General features: G+C 36.7%; 1 protein-coding gene across 5 annotated transcripts in view; it reads left to right on the forward strand.

Annotated features, from left to right (window-relative positions):
- The window catches only part of ELF1 (E74 like ETS transcription factor 1), a 104,845-nt gene that overhangs the window by 71,450 nt on the left and 13,501 nt on the right, over nucleotides 1–19,894 (forward strand). For 4 of the 5 annotated variants that reach the window (XM_059902557.1, XM_059902558.1, XM_059902559.1 and 1 more), the window contains exons 3-5: nucleotides 2,660–2,840; nucleotides 14,488–14,595; nucleotides 16,161–16,328. In XM_059902557.1, the coding sequence (XP_059758540.1) occupies nucleotides 2,660–2,840; nucleotides 14,488–14,595; nucleotides 16,161–16,328 (457 nt within the window). The remainder of the gene's footprint in view (nucleotides 1–2,659; nucleotides 2,841–14,487; nucleotides 14,596–16,160; nucleotides 16,329–19,894) is intronic. The other variant, XM_059902561.1, reaches the window with a different exon arrangement.

The following is a 19,894-nucleotide window of genomic DNA, read 5'->3' on the forward strand; positions in this document are numbered from 1 at the left end:
AGGGTGTTCTAACACCTGTACATCTGGAGACTAGAGTCATCAGCTCCAATCCAGTTACAGAGTAAGAGAATAGGACAAGGCAGAAAGTAGTAACACATATCTGTAGTTCTTTGAAACTTGGGAACTTTATAGATTCAGAAAAAATTTTGGAGATATCCCTCGTAATAGCCACACTCTAAACACTCACTACCCAAACTTAAGGAGCCAAACAGATGTGGGTAGGGAGAAATACTTCGCTTTCATTTGAGGGCTTCTCCTGTGAATTGCATCGACCTGCCTCTGTCTCTGACTTAGTGGTGATCTTGGGTAAATTTCTTAACCTAATTCTTTATCTGCCAATGGATAGAAATGATAAGCCCTGTCCTTACCTGGTACATGGAGTTGTTGCGGCATAAAATGAAATCATGAGAATTAACTCAACTCTGGGCTCAGCCCTGTCAGAAGACGAGGAGCTTAAGTTTAGCTCTTAGGAGAGAAGAGGAGAAGTGCTGTTAACAGGCATGTGCTCATGCTAAGCTGGGTTGCATATGCAGCATTCACTCTCAAAAAAGAGAAGGGCAAGGCAATGACTATACTTTGGCTACTCTATATGATACTCTCTCTTGTGCCTCCCTGTGTGTGTTTTACATTGTAATGTTTGAGCCTCTTCCTGTTTTAAAACGTATGATTTGGAGAGCCAGTTCCTTCTGTCTAACTTTCCTCTTTTGTGAAATAAGAAGAAACATTTTAAAATAAAGCAATCCAAATATGTTTTAGTATTAATGTTATCTATAAATTTCAGAACATAACATTCTTGAAGGCACAGATAGTATCTGTTTAGTACCTACGATACCATATATTTAATTTAGGTAGTTAAATTCTTATGATAAGAAGTAATATTTAACTTCTGTGCACTGCTGCAAACATATTAATTTTAAAAGATTGAGGCTGCTTAGTTATAATGAAATCATAAATAATACTTTCAATATATATATATTTTAAGAAACAGGATATTTACATGAGCTATCTTCCCATAAGATACTTATTAATTACAAAAGGAAAAATAGTAACTTTACAGTAGAGAAGCCTGGTAGACCCCACCCTAACTGAATGATCAAAGTTAATATCACTAGTAATGGGACAAAAAGATATTTTTGACCTCCTGATAAGATGTATTTGAAAGGACACAAGATTACTTTTTTTTATTCTAACCAAAAATGCAGACTGAATCTAATGATGAGTTAATATGACAAAAACCCAAATTGGGGGACATTTTATGAAACAAATGGCCTGTATTCTTCCAAAGTGTCAAGATCATGAAAGACAAAGAAAAACTGAAGAACTGCTCCAGATTAAAGGAGAAGAAATTGTTCTAGATTAAAGGAGTTGTCATGAAGAAACATGATATTTACTAAATGAAACTTAGGATCCTGATCTCAATTTTTTTTTCCCATTTTTTTAAAAAAAGACATTAATGAGACAGTTGGAGAAATCTGAATAAGGTCTATAGATTAATAGTACTGTATCAATGTTACTTGCCTGGTTTTGATAATTGTGCCATCTTTGTATAAGATAATGGTCATATATTTAGAAAATATATACTTAAGTATTTAGGGTTAAAGGAGCAGTATGTCTACCACTTTCAAATAGGTCAGAAAACTATAGATATAGAAATGATAATATAGAAAGAGGATGATAGACATGATTAAGTGTTAAAATTTGGGGAATGTGGATGAAGGTTGTAGGAGAATTCTTTGTACTACTTTTACAACTTTTTAAAGTGAAGTTTTTTAATTTTTAAAGTAAAAGAGAGAAATGTAATGATGTCTTAATCGATTTTTTTCATCAATAGACTGTTTAGTGTATATTAGTGGTTTAGGGGATGATGATTTGCAGAGAAATGTTACTATGAAAGTGTAACAAATGAACAGAACCCTTACCATATTACAAGTAGAGCAATATAAAACAAGTTAATAAATGTCAGCATTTTTACTATATTTAAAAAGTAATTCTTTTATAGATAGCCCTTATTATATAGTATTATGATTCATGTATACTTAGCTGCATTCAAAACATTTTTTTATTTGGCTTTCACTTTTAACATTGAATTTTTTCGTGACTAATTAACTGATTTTTGAGTAGGCTGTTAAAAATCCTCTCTGCCTCAGTTTCCTCATCTGTAAAATGAGATGGCTAGACTAGAGTTCTTCCAGTTCTCAACTTCCCTGATCTTATTACCAGATAGAAAGTGAAAGTTAATTTTCCCATTTGAATCAAAAGCAGTTATTTGTTAAACACGGCCTGTGTGCTAAGTGACAGTGTAATATTTATTAAGCTCACAGATTTTTTTCTGTCAAAGAAACTTTTGCTGAGATTTTATTTAATTGTATATTTCATTTGTATGCCACTTCTTATGCATTAATGATACTAGTTTTTTTAATTTAATGAGCTTTAAAAACATACTTTTATGGAACTTCCCAATGAAAACTTGGCTGTTAAGACACAAAATTGGTAATGAAAGTTTTATTTGGTCTTAGTAGATATATATTCTCTGTATCCTAGAAAGCTTGTCAATATACAAGTAGCTGATGATGTGAAAACTAAATTGTATAAAATAATTTGGGTTGTATTTAACAAAAGCAAAACTTTGTTAATCCTTTTTTTCCTTCACCCCTCCCAGCTTGGTGATCCAGCTATTTTTCCTGCCGTCATCGTGGAACACGTTCCTGGTGCTGACATTCTCAATAGCTACGCGGGTCTAGCCTGTGTGGAGGAGCCCAATGACATGATCACCGAGAGCTCCTTGGATGTCGCCGAAGAGGAAATCATCGATGAGGATGATGACGACATCACCCTTACAGGTGTGTGTGCCTCTGACAGCACCTTCCTTCAGCATAGTTTTAGTCAGTGGGTTAGCCCTGTGATTTGGGGGGTATAAAAAGTTCTTGACTCGGTTTTGAGTAACTCCGTTACCGGCGGAAGCTAGAGCCCTGTGGGAAGAAGGAAATGATGTTTTCTTTCTCATCTGCCTGTGCTTCGTAGTGCTCACTTATCTCCTCCTCCTTCTTTCCTAAATGGACAGAGATGAACGTGACGAAATAGAAGGTGTGTAAGAGGAACCAAACCAACTCGGTTCACCAAGTCTTCACTGAGCACTGTTTGTGTGCCTAGCTGTGTACTCCTGATAACAATGAGAGGTTGTTTGCAGGGCAAAAGATAGGAATATTCTTTTGTTACTGCTGCCGCAGGAAGCAAAATAGGAGGCCGTGACCCAAATGTAGGATAAGGTGCCGAGGTTTGAAGATTTGCTCAGTCAGAACTAGTAGGGTATTTCAAACTGAATGTTAAGTGTTGAGGGGGTGCTTTTTTCCATCAGTTTTAGAAACTGGTGCATGCATTTGTAATTTTATACATTTACATTCATATATCTTGGCCAGAGACGTTGGAGGTGTTTGAGAAAGTTAATTATTTAGAAGCAAAGATTATTTAAATTTTTTTTTTTTTTTAAGTTTTATTTATTTATTTATTTATGGCTGCATTAGGTCTTCGTTGCTGTATGTGGGCTTTCTCGCGAGTAGGGGCTACTCTTCGTTGTGGTGTGCAGGCTTCTCTTGTTGCGGAGCACAGGCTCTAGGTGTGCAGGCTTCAGTAGTTGTGGCATGCAGGCTCAGTAGTTGTGGCGCACGGGCTTAGTTGCTACACCGCATGTGGGATCTTCCCAGACCAGGGCTTGAACCCGTGTCCCCTGCATTTGCAGGCAGATTCTTAACCACTGTGCCACCAGGGAAGCTCTGAATATTTATTCTTAAATTAAAAACCAGAAATTAACATTAGTCACAGTATTATCAACTAAACCTGGACTTTATTCCACGCATTTCACACTAACATCCTTTTTCTGTTCCAGGATCCTATCTTGAATCTCACGTTGCAATTAGTTGGTATTTTTTCCTAGTCGCTTCCAGTCTATGACAGTTCCTCTGTCTTTCCTTGTCTCTCATAACCTGATGCTTTTGAGGAGTACTGGTCAGACACTGTAGAATGCCCCTCAGTTTTATTTCTGTGATATTTTCTCATGATTGGAATGAGATAATCCATTTTGGGCAACAATACCTCCAAAATGGCATTGTCTTCTTATCATTGTATCATATTAACATAGTAGATTTTTTTAAAAGTACTCATTTAATTTTCACAGCAGAAAAAGAAAACTGAAATTAGAGAAGTTAAATGACTTGCCTATGTCATGTACCAAGTGACTGAGTCATTGATAACGTTGATGAACAACACTTAGTTTTTGTACTGTCCTCTTATTTTTTTACAAAGCATGTTCTCATATATTCACATTTTTGTTCAGAGCAACCCAATGAAAGTTTTTGATAAATCTAGATTTGTTTCACGCTTATCAATAAGACAATTGGATTAATCAGATTAGAGGTTTCAACTCATCACTGACTGTGTACTTCGTGTTTTGTATAATAGAATGACCACCACTATGCATGTATGTGTTGTGTAGCTAATGGGGTTTTCGCCACAGTGTGTTCTGACCTACTTTCTTGATGCCTTAGGGTAAGGCTACACTCTCTGTGGGTTGGGAACCAGGGTCTCCCCTGAAGGAGTGTTTATTCCTGGATTTAGTCACCAAGGAAGATACTGGTCCTCAAAGAAGAAATGGAGACTAGGAAAGCAGATCTTGGATCTTTAGGAGAAGGAATTATTTCTTCCTTCCAGTGCTTCACTCTCTTGGGCTTAGACTTGAAGATAGCTGATGACGAGATGCAGACAAGCTCCTTCCTTCCTGGAAAACAGAACTGGTGTGGAATGGATCCAGAAAATAAGCCACATCTTGAAAATCAGATTTGCTATTTGCATGTTTCTTCTCTCTTGCCTTTCTTAACTTCCAACCCAAGCCTTTGTTTAACTCTTCTGTACTTGTTCGAGTCATGTCATGAGAAATGAAAGGATCTTATAGCCCTCCTTAGTCCAGAGTGGGGGAGGGGAGAGTACTGTGCTTTTGAGAAACTACAGGGAAGATGGTGATGGGGATAGGACAGTTTATAAACTGTAATTATGAGACCTAGGTAGCACTTCAGATGATAAGGAATATTGTTAACATTTCTAGGCATGATAATAGCATTGTGTTAGATTCTTTATCTTTTAGATACATATGGTCAAATACTTAGAGATAAAATACAGTGTCATGGATTCCTTCAGAATAATCCTGGGGGTCAGGGTGTGTGTGAGGGGACCATGGGCAGTAAGTGGAGTGTGGATGAAAGAAGATTGACTATGTTTTGATAATGACTGATGCTGAGAATGGATATGTGAGAATTCATTATACTATGTCCCATAATTTTGATTCTGTTTGAAATTTTCAATAAAAAGATCAAACTGTTTTTATGGACTTGAGGGTTATATTAGATGGCAGCTGTCATCGATAACCCCTGATTTCAAATTTTCATGTTCATCAGAACACTTTCATTTTTATCATTTCTTTATCTCATATCAAGTTTGATATACATTTTAACCTTTAAAATGTATAATGATAAAGTATTACTTTTATCTGTTTATATGTTGGGGTTTCATATAACATTTCCTTTGAAACAAGGCTGTGCTATTAAAAATTTATGAAAAGCATTTGACTATGAGCTTCATCTATGTGGAGATCCTTTCATTACCAGTCTTGAGTCTAAAATTGAAATTATTAAAGGAGATGGACCCCTTTGGACCCCTCAGCCAGCTATTCGGGATCCAGCCCCACTCACAGGTGGGCCAACAGCAGCTTTTGGACACCCTGGACCCCATGGCCAGCCATGTCAGGAACTGGCCCTGCCCACCAGCAGGCTGACACTAGATCTGGGGATCCCGAGCCCCACAACTACCCACTCTAGAACCTGGCTCTGCCCACTGGTCAGCCAGCACTAGCCCTGGGACCACCTGGGGTCCCTGGCAGCCTCCGTGCAAGGCAGGACCTGGCAAACAACTGGACCACAGGCCAGTCACACCTACCAGACCATCCACAATAGTTAGCCTGTCACAACAGAAGGACTCACGCGGTCCACTAGGGAGCACCCCAGAACACATAGCTCTGGTGACCAGAGGGGAGACCACTGCTGGGATGCATAGGACGGCACCTACAGAAGGCCACTTCTCCAAGGTCGGGAAATGTAACCAACCTACCAAATACATAGAAATAAAAAGAGCGAGTTAGATAAAATGAAGCGACAGAGGAATATCTTCCAAATGAAGGAACAAGGTAAAACCCCGGAAGAACTAAGTGAAGTGGAGGTAGGCAGCCTGCCCTATAAAGAGTTCAAGATGATGATCGTAAACATGTTCAAGGAACTCTGGAGAAGAATGGGTGCACAGAGCAAGAAGTTAGAAGTTTTTAACAAAGAGTTAGAAAATGTAAAGAACAACCAAACAGATGAAGAGTACAATAACTGAAATGAAAAATACACTGGAAGGAATTAACGGTAGACTAAATGACACAGAGGAAAGATCAGTGAGCTGGGAGACAAGAGTAGTGGAAATCACTGAAGTTGAACAGAAAAAGGAAAAAAGTATAGAAAGAAATGAGACAGTTTAAGAGACCTCTCAGACAACATCAAGTGTACTAGTATTTGCATTATAGGGGTTCCAGAGGAGAAGAGAGAGAGAAAGGGGCAGAGAACGTGTTTGAATACATAATAGCTGAAAACTTTCCTGACCTGGGAAGGGACACAGACATCCATGTCCAGGAAGCACAGAGAGTCCCAAACAGGATCAACTCAACCCAAAGAGGACCACAACAAGACACATTGTAATTAAAGTGGCAAAAATTAAAGAGAGAATTTTAAAAGCAGCAAGGGAAAAGCAACAAGTTACATACAAAGGAACTCGCATAAGGCTGTGAGCTCTCTAGCAGAAACCCTGCAGGCCAGAAGGGAGTGGCTCAATATATTTAAAGTGGTGAAAGGGGAAAACCTACAACCAAGAATACCCAGCAAGGCTTTCATTCAAGTTTGATGGAGAGATCAAGTTTTACAGACAAGCAAAAGTTAAAAGAGTTCAGCACCAACAAACCAGCTTTACAAGAAATGTTAAAGGGATTTCTCTAGCCAAAAAAGGCCACAACAAGAAATGTGAAAATTATGAAAGGAAAAATTATGAAAGGAAAAATCTCATTGGTAAAATGCGAAATATACAGTAAAGGTAGTAAATCAGCCATGTATAAAGCTAGTAGGAAGGTTAAAAGACAAACATCGTAAAACCGTCTGTATTCACAATGGTTAGTTAAGGGATACACAAAACAGAAAGACGTAAAACATGATGTCAGAAATAGTAAACGTGGAGTTGGGGAGTAAAAATGCAGGGTTAAAATGCGTTTGAAATTAAGTGATCAACAACTTAAAATAATATATATATTGCTATGTACAGTGTGGAGAATACAGTGAATAACTAGGTAATATCTTTGTATGATGATGTGTCTTAACTAGACTTATCGTGGTGATCATTTTGATATGTATAGCAATACCACATCACTATGTTGAGGAACTAACAGTGTTGTAGGTCAGGTGTACTTTGAAAACAAATAAACAAACTCATAGAAAATGAGATCAGATTTGTGGTTACCAGAGGCAGGGATGGGGAGAATGGGAATTGGACGAAGGTGGTCAAAAGGTACAAACATCCAGTTAGAAGATAAAAAAGTACCAGGGATATAATGTACAGTATGATAAATATAATTAACACTGCTGTATGTTATATATAAAAGTTGTTAAAAGAGTAATTCCTCAGTTCTTATCACAAGAAAAATTTTTTTCTGTTTCTTTAATCTTATATCTATACGAGATGATGGGTGTTCACTAAACTTATTGTGATGATCATTTCACAATGTGTGTAAGTCAGATCGTGCTGTACACCTGAAACTTACACAGTGCTGTATGTCAATTATAATCTCAATAAAATTGGAAGAAAAAAAAGGCTTGTGGGTTTTATTGTTGCTTACAAGAAATTTTTGTAAACCATTTAATGAAGGGCAAACATTTTCTCTATATTTTTAAAAGCTTAGTTGTACTTTGTTTTGGTTTTCATTCCTGTTTCATGTAGGAACCACCAATTTATTTTGTATTTCCTGACTTAAGCACTGAAGCTAAGTGGAATAAACGAAGTTTTACAAATTAGATTACTGATATTAACCACATTTAACTTGCCTTACGTTTTTGAAATTCAGAAGGTAGCATGATTTCTATATATAGTTGTGGAATGATTTCTAGTGTATATGAAGTTTAAAAAGCAAAGGGCAGTACAGCATGAATGGTTACCTATTAATTAAGATAGGGGAAAGAATATAAATGATATATATGTGTTTGCTTACATTTAAAAATAGAAAGATATGGGCTTCCCTGGTGGCGCAGTGGTTGAGAATCCACCTGCCAATGCAGGGGACACGGGTTCGAGCGCTGGTCCGGGAAGATCCCACATGCCACGGAGCAGCTAAGCCCGTGTGCCACAACTACTGAGCCTGTGCTCTAGAGCCCGTGAGCCACAACTACTGAGCCTGCGCTCTAGAGCCCGTGAGCCACAACTACTGAGCCCGCGTGCTGCAACTACTGAAACCCACGCGTCTAGAGCCCGTGCTCCACAGCAAGAGAAGCCACAGCAATGAGAAGCCCGCACACCGCAGCAAAGAGTAGCCCCTGCTCTCCACAACTAGAGAAAGCCCGCGCACAGCAATGAAGACCCAACACAGCCAAAAATAAATAAATAAATTTAAAAATAGAAAGATAAAACCAAAAGCTAATAAAAATCTTTTAAACTTAGTGGTCACTTTTTTTTTCTTAAATACTTATTTACTTATTTATTTATTTGGCTGTGCTGGGTCTTAGGTGCGGTATGAGGGATCTTTTAGTTGCGGCATGCGGGATCTTTAGTTGTGGCATGCGGGCTCTTAGTTGGGGCTTGCGGGATCTAGTTCCCCGACCAGGGATCGAACCTCGGCCCCCTGCATTGGGAGCATAGAGTTTTAACCACTGGACCACCAGGGAAGTCCCAGTGGTCACTTTTGAAAGATCCCATTTATTATTCTGAAAATCAGTAAATAACGGAAAAAGAGCCAAGTGTTTAATTTGCCCTTATTGTATGAACCGTGGCTCAGGGTAACCAGATAGTTTATGATGAAGTTCTTCCTTATAGAGAATTCTAGTTAATAAATGCTAGAGGAGTGGTAAGATTAGAATTATCACCATTTTGAAATCCCTAATGAAATAGTGCATCTAGGTAACTATCATCAGTAACTGCTAAAGCCATTAGGTAAAAGGCTGATGGAGAATTTTATGCTGGATAGATCAGGCTGGCAACACCTGAACCTGCTTCTCAATCCTTGCAGTACTGAAGGAAGACCTACCTACCTTCAAAAGGCCCATTGAATCACACAGTATCACCTTTGAAGTATTCTTGCCAAAGAATTGGATGTGAATCAAATCAGTCTTCTAGATATAACTTCCAGTTTACAGGAAATACACGGGGGGAGGGATATGGTAAGTGACACCACAGATATATAATCAGCAAAATTTAGAATGTGGGAAACTACAAACAGATGACCCTGTTTCTCCTAAGATAAACAACAAAAATGGGAAAAAAAAAAATACTAAGGAAGGTACGTGCCACCAAATGTAATGTATGAACTTTGTTTGAAATCTGGTTAACAAACCAACTTTTTCAGATTTAAAAAATCTGAGACAGAAATTTCAATATTAAGTGGATAGCTGATTTAAAGAGTGATTTTTAAAAGATGTGATCATGGTATTGTCTATATACTGTAATATTTACGATTGAATGATAGGCTCTCTGGGGTTCACTTTGAAATAATCCCGTGTCTGTGTTGGGCCAGAGAGTATAGATTAAGGAAGATTGACTGTTAAGTATTGAAGCTGGGCCCTTGATGCATTCAGTTCATTATAAATATGATTTCCTATATGTTTGGAATTTTTCATTATAAAAAGCTTGACAAAGAAGTGATTTGAAATTCTCATTCTATTTTCTTAATTGATAGGCAACTGAATAATTATACATACTAATTTTATCATTTTCATCTACCCAGCAGACTTTAAGTATTTATAAAACTTATTTATATAAATGAACATTTAGAGTTATATAAATGAACATTTAGTGTTATATAAATGTTTAGAAGATGGTAATTAATTATGGAGTTATCTGTGCCTTACTTGCCTGATTTTTTCAAGAATTTAGTTTTAGTAGGATATTTTCTTCAATTCATAGAATTTCAGAGCCTTGACAGAGGAGCAATATGCTTTTCTTCTTTTTTTTTTTAAAAATAAATTTATTTATTTATTTATTTTTGGCTGCATTGGGTCTTCGTTGTTGGGTCTTAGTTGCGGTGCGCGGGCTTCTCATTGCAGTGGCTTCTCTTGTTGCAGAGCACAGGCTCTAGAAGCACGGGCTTCAGTAGTTGTGGCACGTGGGCTCAGTAGTTGTGGCTCGTGGGCCCTAGAGCACAGGCTCAGTAGTTGTGGCGCACAGGCTTAGTTGCTCCAGGGCATGTGGGCTCTTCCTGGACCAGGGCTCAAACCCGTGTCCCCTGCATTGGCAGGCAGATTCTCAACCACTGCACCACCAGGGAAGTCCCGCGATATGCTTTTCTACTATACCGTAAATCTACAAGATTTTAAATAGGAGGCTTAAGTTTTTAATAGCAAGTGTTACAATGCCTTATTTTAATCATTTTGCTAGACTTTTTGAGGTATTTATCTTTTCTGGTTTTAACTATTATGGAGGAATTGGACTTTTAAGCACTTTTTAAAAAAATTTTTTTAACGTTTTTATTGGAGTATAATTGCTTTACAATGGTGTGTTAGTTTCTGCTTTATAACAAAGTGAATCAGTTATACATATACATATATCACCGTATCTCTTCCCTCTTGCGTCTCCCTCCCTCCCTATCCCACCCTTCTAGCTGGTCACAAAGCACCAAGCTGATCTTGTGCTATGCGACTGCTTCCCACTAGCTATCTATTTTACATTTGGTAGTGTATACATGTACATATATACACTACCACTCTCTCACTTTGTCCCAGCTAACCCTTCCCCCTACCCGTGTCCTCAAGTCCATTCTCCAGTAGGTCTGCGTTTATTCCCGTCTTGCCCCTAGGTTCTTCATGACCTTTTTTTTTTTTTTTTTAGATTCCATATATATGTGTTAGCATACGGTATTTTTTTTCTCTTTCTGACTTACTTCACTCTGTATGACAGTCTCCAGATTCATCCACGTCTCTACAAATGACCCAATTTCGTTCCTTTTTATGGCTGATTAACATTCCGTTGTATATACGTACCACATCTTCTTTATCCATTTGACATGACTCTTTTTGAATTATGGTTTTCTCAGGGTATATGCCCAGTAGTGGGATTGCTGGGTCATATATGGTAGTTCTATTTTTAGTTTTCTAAGGAACCTCCATACTGTTCTCCATAGTGGCTGTGTCAATTTACATTCCCACCAACAGTGGATGAGGGTTCCCTTTTCTCCACATCCTCTCCAGCATTTATTGTTTGTAGATTTTTTGATGATGGCCATTCTGACCGGTGTGAGATGATATCGCATTGTAGTTTTGATTTGCATTTCTCTAATTAATGATGTTGAGCATTCTTTCATGTGTTTGTTGGCAATCTGTATATCTTCTTTGGAGAAATGTCTATTTAGGTCTTCTGCCCATTTTTGGATTGGGTTGTCTGTTTTTTTGATATTGAGCTGCATGAGCTGCTTGTAAATTTTGGAGATTAATCCTTTGTCAGTTAAGCACTTGTTTTTAATAGAATATATAATTAAAATTTAATTGATTTATTTTTCATTATAATTAGGGGAAGTAGTTTCCTAACGAAGACTCTGAATCTCCTAATGAAGTTTTTTATATCTTGATATGAAAGTGAAAAGGACACCTACTTTTAGAATTAAAAAACTAGTCAAAAATCTATTCAGGTGCTCTAGAGTGCTTTTTGTAGTAACTCAGAAATGTGAGCACTGGCCTTAAGAGGAAAAGCTTAAAGCCTTTAAAAGAAGAAGACTCCATAAGGGTTAAGTTGCTGTTAGAGAAATCCAGGCTAGATTAAAATCCTTGCTTCTTTTTATGTTGGCTGTCTTCTTGATCCTTGTCGTCCCTGTGACCTATAGATATTTGGGTTCAAAGATATTAGCTGAGGGAATGGAGCCCAGAAGGTTGGAATTCTGCAGATACATCTTTCATATCTGGAAGAAGAAGGTTCTCTTCTGGCTTGGCAGGTTGTCGGGACTCCCAGTGTTAGCCAGTATTTTATGGGAGAAAATGTGCTTTGTTGGGAGGTTTTCCTAATTGAGAGGAGCTGACTAGTATATAGTCCGAGATCCAGAACTTCTTTGAAAGCATCATTCAGGAATTGTCTCTGGTCTCTGCTCCTTCAGCAGTCCATGCCTATTGTGGGATTCCTCCCTTGGGGAGGCAGTCAGCCACATTAGTCAATTTGTAAAGCAAATTAATTAATATGCCGTTATTATAATAATCTTTAGCAATTACACATTTTGCTTTCTAATGGTATAGACCATTATATGAAAATTATATAATTATATAATTAAATGAAAATTATCTCATTTTCTTTAAATGCATAATACTTCTTCTCATGCCCTTGCTTCTACTATTATTCTTGCTTTAATTTCTCTCTCTTCCTCTCAAAGTATTTAAATTCTAGCTATCTTAAATGACTCAGGCTAAACCCATCTCTTCAGGAAGCCTTCCTAACTTATAATGATATACAGTGCCTGTAGTCAGCCTGCTGTATACCATAAAACTGATCACTTTGTTATTTTCTTAGACAGTATCTAAGTATCCGCTACCAATAGATAAGGAAAAAGGTCATGTCCTATACTATTGTATCTTCCACATTTCCTTGTACAGTTACTTAAGAGTGATAGTCATTCATTATTTTTGCCAGCTGGGGATTTGGAATCAACGAAGAATTTTGTAGATTCTTGGAAATCTTCAGTCTAAAAGAGCGTGTGAACTGTTTAGGAAATATTTAGGATAATAAATGTTATAATATTCTAATGGAAAGTTAAGGTAAATTTCAAAGAACTACAGATTTCTTGGAAATCTGGTTATAATCTTAATAATGAAGAGGAAAATGATTTTGTTGCTTCTCTGGATTGAATAGGAATAGGGAGAGGACAGTGTGTAAATGATCGCTTTCATTCATTTGATTGAGAAAAAGAACTTTTGCTTCAAGTACTACGTTTATATTTACTTTCTAATGTTTTATAAAATTAAAAGACTTATATTCATTGAGTTATATACTATCAGTCCAACCCTGAATCTGAAAATCATGATTTTATTTATATATATATATATTTCAGGTTTTTAAAAATAATGTGTAATTTTGTCAATATTGAGGGGAAAATATAGCAAGTAAGTACAAGGGATTATGGATGATAAATACCACATTCAGGAAACTTGAATTTATCCCTGAAAAGAGAGCATTGGTAGCTCTTTATTTAGTTTCTTGGTGCTGATCCTAGAACTGAGGGGCTAAAAGCCATCCAGGGAATTCACTGTGCAGCTATTTTGGACATCTCTCTGGGATGCAGAGAAGTGTCGAGTGTCTAGCATGTACTTGGATTAATTTTCATTTGTATTTTAATACTTTTAAAGAACATAAAAAACTACTTGGACTAGGCACAGTTCACAGTAGGGAAATTAGTGTTCTATGTTACACATTAGAGAAGAAAGGTACCAGAATACTATAATTATCAAAGAGTGTTTAGATTCTAATAATGTGACTACGACTAAAACTTTTGGTGATGGTGGCAATTCACTAATTATAGAAGAATGGAAGAAGATTCAGAAATTAACAGAGACTCATATTCATTCCTATGAGTGAACTAAGAGTACTGGAATCAGTGTTAGAGCTGAAAGGGACCTAAAACTATCAACCCAGTTATTTTAAAGTATGGAGTCAACAGAAACAGCACAACCTGCCCAGTGACATCTTAGGTTACTATTCATGTAAATACAAGAATTATCAGAAATGACTAGTGTTTTCCTCCTAGAGTATGAGTTCTATTTTGCTTACTTTTTTACCTCCCAGCGTCTTGCAGAGGTTTTTGGTTGTTGTTGTTGTTATTTTTAATAAAACCCCCACATCTTGCAAAGTTTTAAATGAGAAATATAGTCATTATCAGTATAGATTTTTATGTTGAGACAAACTATGGTTATCAACCAGAGTATTAAGTGATGTATCCTGGTTCAAGAGATGAGAATCTATGCTTTTTAATTAATTAATTTATGTATTTATTTATTTATTTACTTAGGCCACGCCGCACGGCTTATGGGATCTTAGGTCCCCGGCCAGGGATTGAACCTGGGCCCCTGGCAGCGAAAGTGCTGAGTCCCAGCCACTGGACCACCAGGGAGTTCCTGAATCTGTGCTTTTTAGAAGAACAAATGTCTTGTAGTTAATTCTGTTTTCTCTTTAAATGTATTGTAGTTGAAGCTTCCTGTCATAATGGGGATGAAACAATTGAAACTATCGAGGCTGCTGAAGCACTCCTCAATATGGATTCTCCTGGCCCTATGCTGGACGAAAAGCGCATCAGTGAGTGTTGTGTTATGACTGTTCATGTTTATATGCTTTTTTTTTTTTTTGAAGTGTAGTTGATTTACAATATTGTGTTAATTTCTGCTGTACAGCAAAGTGATTCCGTAATACATATGTATACATTCTTTTTTGTATTCTTTTCCATTATGGTTTATCATAGGATATTGAATATAGCTCCCTGTGCTATATAGTAGGACCATGTTTATATGCTTTGAAAAGCTCTTCTGCCATCTCTCTCTCAGATGATAAATATCAAGAGACCAGAGACCATGTTTTATATTTTTTTGGTCCCAAGTGCATCTTAAGGTACAGTACCAGTACTAGTTGAGGCACCTTTGCTAAAGTGTTCAGTTAAACAAGATTTTTTTTTTTTTAATTTGGCGAGTGAGGACATTAAGGATAAAAAAGTAATTTAGTTGTCAAATAGCAGATTATGCAGAATTTCTTCTTAACCTCATTGGTGAAGTATTTAGGGCCCAAACTATTATAATTTAGTGATCTTTAGTCAATATTGATCTTTATTGATCTTTAGTCAGTATTCATCAGTGAATAGGCAAAAATCCATTGAAATGTTTTCTGAGACTTCATGGCATAAAATTCACTGCCACATTTATTGATCTGCTTTTAAATCCATGTTCTCCTTTGGACTTTTCTGACAAGAAAGTAGTCAAACTCATAAAATTAATTATTATTAAATCAATTTAAGATGTTTATTGAATATTTTCTATATGCACAGCAATGTATCAGGCAATAACATGATGTAGAAATGAACAGATCTTGTTTCTTTCCTCAAGCTGACAGTTTTCTTTTGAAGATAGTTATTTATGTAAATAACTGTAAAAGCCAAAAATAAAGGCCATGAGAGGGATAGCAGAGTGTTCTGGAAGGAGAGATTTCTCTAGCTGAAAACACCAGAGACAGGCTTTATGGAGGCAGTGTTTTGACCTGGGCTGTTAGTAACAAATAAGCTTTTCATGGGTGGAGGAGACAGGAAAGGGCATTCAAGGTAGGCGGAGGGGATTGAACGGAAGACACAGACCTGCAAAAAAAAACAATGAAATGTTTGAGATTCAAAATGCTTTGGTATAGCTGAAGTATAAGCTTCATAATGGTTTGTAGATTGTGGAAGCTCAGAATGGCATGCTGTGGAGTTGGGGTTGTTCCTATCTTTTTTCCCCCTGTAAACTATGGGAAGATATGTCCATTTTATTTTTCTTTCTAATTTTCAGGGTGTAAAGTTTTTATAGAGAAGAATAATATGGTCAGGCCAGACTTAGGTTTTAAAGAAAAACTTTAGCAGCAATGTGAAGAATGGAGAAGAGAGACAAGATAGACTGGGGATAGGAAGTCAAGTAAGGAGGGCATTGAATAGTCCCGTCAAGCCTGGACTGCCTCAGGGTACTTGACTTAGGGCAGAGGAAATAAAAAGCAGGGACTAGATTTCAAAATCTTATTTCTATTTTAATCTTCAAAGAAACAGGAAATATTTTTAATTTATAATATTATAAATTTTGATTTATAATACAAAGTTGATTACAATTAGTTGATTTTATTTCCATTAGATAATAATATATTTAGTTCATCTGAAGATGACATTGTTGTTGCCCCAATCACCCATGTATCCGTCACATTAGATGGGATTCCTGAAGTGATGGAAACTCAGCACGTTCAAGAGACATATGCACACTCACCAGGACGCTCATCACCAGAACAACCTAAGAGAAAGAAAGGTGGGTGGTTAATTTGTTAAGGGAAAACAGTCAACTCTTGATGTGGAATCTAAATATAACTTTTATTCGAGGATATTTCTACCCCAATTAAAACTTATGTGAGAAAAAATTGAAGGTACAAAACAGAGTTATTTCTTCGTATTAGATTCATTTTTAAAGAATTATTTTATACTTTTTTATACATTTAGAATATTTGGTCTATCTCACAGAAAAGGGATTTTCCAACTTTCTAAAGCCTCAATCTTTTATCTAAACTCTTTCATCCAAGCTCAGAAAGAGCTCAAGGGTAAGGGCTGAGGTCAGTTTCCTCCCACAGAACATAGTTTGAAAACCACCAGCATAGATTCCAATATAGGATTCCAGTGGGAAGAATACAAGTTGGAAATCAGCAGGTAAGTAATTGAAGAGGGAAATGTTAGCATGTGTTAGAGGGAATTTTAAAGTTTTCACAAATTAGGACCATACTTACATTCTAACACTGATACTCTTCCCATTTCATTGCCTTTTGATTCCACTCCAGCTTGTTTAATCTTTTGAGTTTAATATCTTGGTTGATGGCATCACCAGCCACCACATAACCTAACTTCACATGAAAGTAAGGGAAATTCCAAGAGCCAAAAAATGCAGAGGAAAATAAGAGTGAGCTGACACTGCAGCAGCTCTGAGGGCTGAGAAGGACATGTCAGTCTGGATGTCCAAGGGGCTTGGTTTTATTGCCCACGTAGAGGCAGATGCTTAAGTCTTGGTCCAATGCAAGATGGGGTATTAGACAGAGACCTCAGCATATAATTGGGATCCCTTAGCTATACCCTAAGGGGAAAAACAGTCCACCCTTTGGCACGGACAGATGTTAAGAAGCTTGTATTTCTCAGCTGGGTGGAAAAATTTTTCCTTTGAGAATTCATAATCCTAGATTTGTCTTAACTTAGGTTTATGACTAGATTTTAAACTGTTACTGACTTTAGGAATTTCTAGCCAAGTAATTAACATAACAATGGCCCCTGGCTGGCAGTAACTTTGGGCACTAGGCGAAGCTCTTGTAAAATTGCTTTGGCACGTCATACGTTTAATCCAGGCTGCACAGTATTTCTTCAAATAAAACCCTGTTGAAGGTGAACTCACATTTCAGTATCACAGAATGCATAAGAAAGATACTTCCTGAATGAGAAGCAGCAGACATAGAAAACCCTAAGGTTAGTTTGCTAAGAACCTCAGATAATAGGATTATCAAATAGAAACTTTCAATGAATATGATTGTAATTATTAATGCAAGGGAATATAAAACATTGTCAAAGAATGAGACTATTAAAAAATACCAGGTGAAACTTCCTCTTCTAGTCAAGATGGAGTAACAGAACCTGACTTGGCAACTATTTTTTGGATATGTCACCAAAAGCACAAGCAACAGAAGCAAAAATTAATAAGTGGGACTACAATAAACTAAAAGACTCTGCACAGCAAAAGAAACAATCAACAACATGAAAATGCAACTTACAGAATGGGAGAAAATATTTGTAAATCATATATCGGATGAGGGGTTAATACCCAAAATATATAAGCAACTTGTGTAACTCAATAGCAAAAAAATAATCCAATTAAAGAATGTGCAGAGGACCTGAATAGACGTTTTTCTAAAGAAGACATACAAACAGCCAACAGGTACATGAAAAGATGCTCAATATCACTAATCATCAGGGCAGTGTAATCAAAACCACAGTAAGATACCACCTCACACCTATAGAATGGCTAGAAAAAGTGATAGAAAAGACAAGAGATAGAGTGTTGGTAAAGATACGGAGAAAAGGGAATCTTTCTGCACTGTTGGTGGAAATTTAAATTGGTACAGCCACTGTAGAAAACAGTATGGAGGTTCCGCAAAAAGTTAAAACTAGGAACACCGTATGATTCAGCAATCCCACTTCTTAGGTATATATCCAAAGGAAGTGAAAACAGGATGTTAAAGAGATAACCTGCACCCCCATATTCTCTGCGGCATTATTCACAGTAGCCAAGATTTGGAAACAACTAAGTCTTCATCCACAGATAAAGAAGATGTGATATATAAATACACAGAATGGACTATAATTCAGCTGTGAGAAAGAGGGAAATCCTGCCATTTGTGACAGCATGGACAGACCTTGAGGACTTTCTGCTAAGTGAAATAAGTCAGAAAGACAAATACTGTATGCTATCATTTTATGTGGAGTCTGAAAGAGCCACACTCATAGAAACAGAGAGAAGAATGGTGTTTGTTGCGGGGTGGAGGAAATGGGGAGATGTCACTCAAAGGGTACAAACTTCCATTTATGTGATGAGTAAGTTCTGGGGACTAATGTACAAGCATGGTGACCATGGAAATTTCTAAGAGAATAGATCTTAAGTGTTCTCAAAAAAGAGGTGATTATTATGTGAAGTGATGGATATGTTAACTAACCCTACTGTGGTAATCATTTTGCAATATATAAGTATATCAAATCATCATGTTGTGCCCTTTAAACTTACACAATATGTCAATTATATATCAATAAAGCTGGAAAAAAAAACACAACAAAAACAGAACCTGGATTTACCCTCCTGTTTGAAACAGCTAAAACCACAGATAAAATATATGAAGCAATGGTACTAAAGAAAGTGGTGGACATCTGTCAACAAAAGTGAGTGATCCCTGGGAAACAGGAAACCAATGAGGTGAGCCCTATGATTACCCCACCTTCCTGCATGGAGGAAATATTTTTGGAAAATAGTTTGGCAGTTCCTTAAAAAACTTAATGTATACTTAACATGTGACCCAACCATTCTACTACTCAGTATTTACCCAAAAGAAATGAAGCCATACATTTAATAGAAAAACTTATGCATGAATGAAGGTTCTTAGCAGCTGTATTTGCAGTAGCCCAAAACTGGAAACGACCCAAACGTCCATCAGCTGCTGATTGGATAAACAAATTTGTGGTATATCCATACAATGAAAGACCACTCAGCAATGAAATGAAATGTACCATTGATACATAAAACAAAAATGGATGAATTTCAACATAATTATGCTAAGGAAAAGAAGCCAGACTCCCTCCCCCTCTGCCAAAAAAGAAGAGTATGGTTCTGTTTATATAAAATTGTACAAACTGTAAATTAATCTATAATGACAGAAAATATATGAGTGGATTGGGCAGGGTGGGGATAGGTGAGATGTAAGGATTACAAAAGGGCACAAAGCACTTTTGGGGGCAAAGAATATGTTTATTATCTTTGAGTGTAGTGATGGTTACACAGGTGTATACATATGTCAGAACTTATCAAATTGTAAACTTTAAACATAAGCAGTTTATTGTGTATCAGTTATACCTCAATAAAGCTGTTTTTAGAAAGTGAAAGACTAACATCCTATTTAACGGTGAAAGGCTGATATGATAAGGGACCAAATAGAACACATAATATATGGGTTAAACAGCAAATGAGTCACTGCTTAAGAGAGAATTAGTGAGCTCCAATATAGATCTGATGTAGAATAAAAAATATGAAAGAGAGATGTGAAGATTGCATGAAAAGGTCTACATGTTTAATCAAAG

This window comes from Balaenoptera ricei, chromosome 18 (assembly GCF_028023285.1).
Source record: "Balaenoptera ricei isolate mBalRic1 chromosome 18, mBalRic1.hap2, whole genome shotgun sequence".
Lineage (NCBI taxonomy): Eukaryota > Metazoa > Chordata > Mammalia > Artiodactyla > Balaenopteridae > Balaenoptera > Balaenoptera ricei.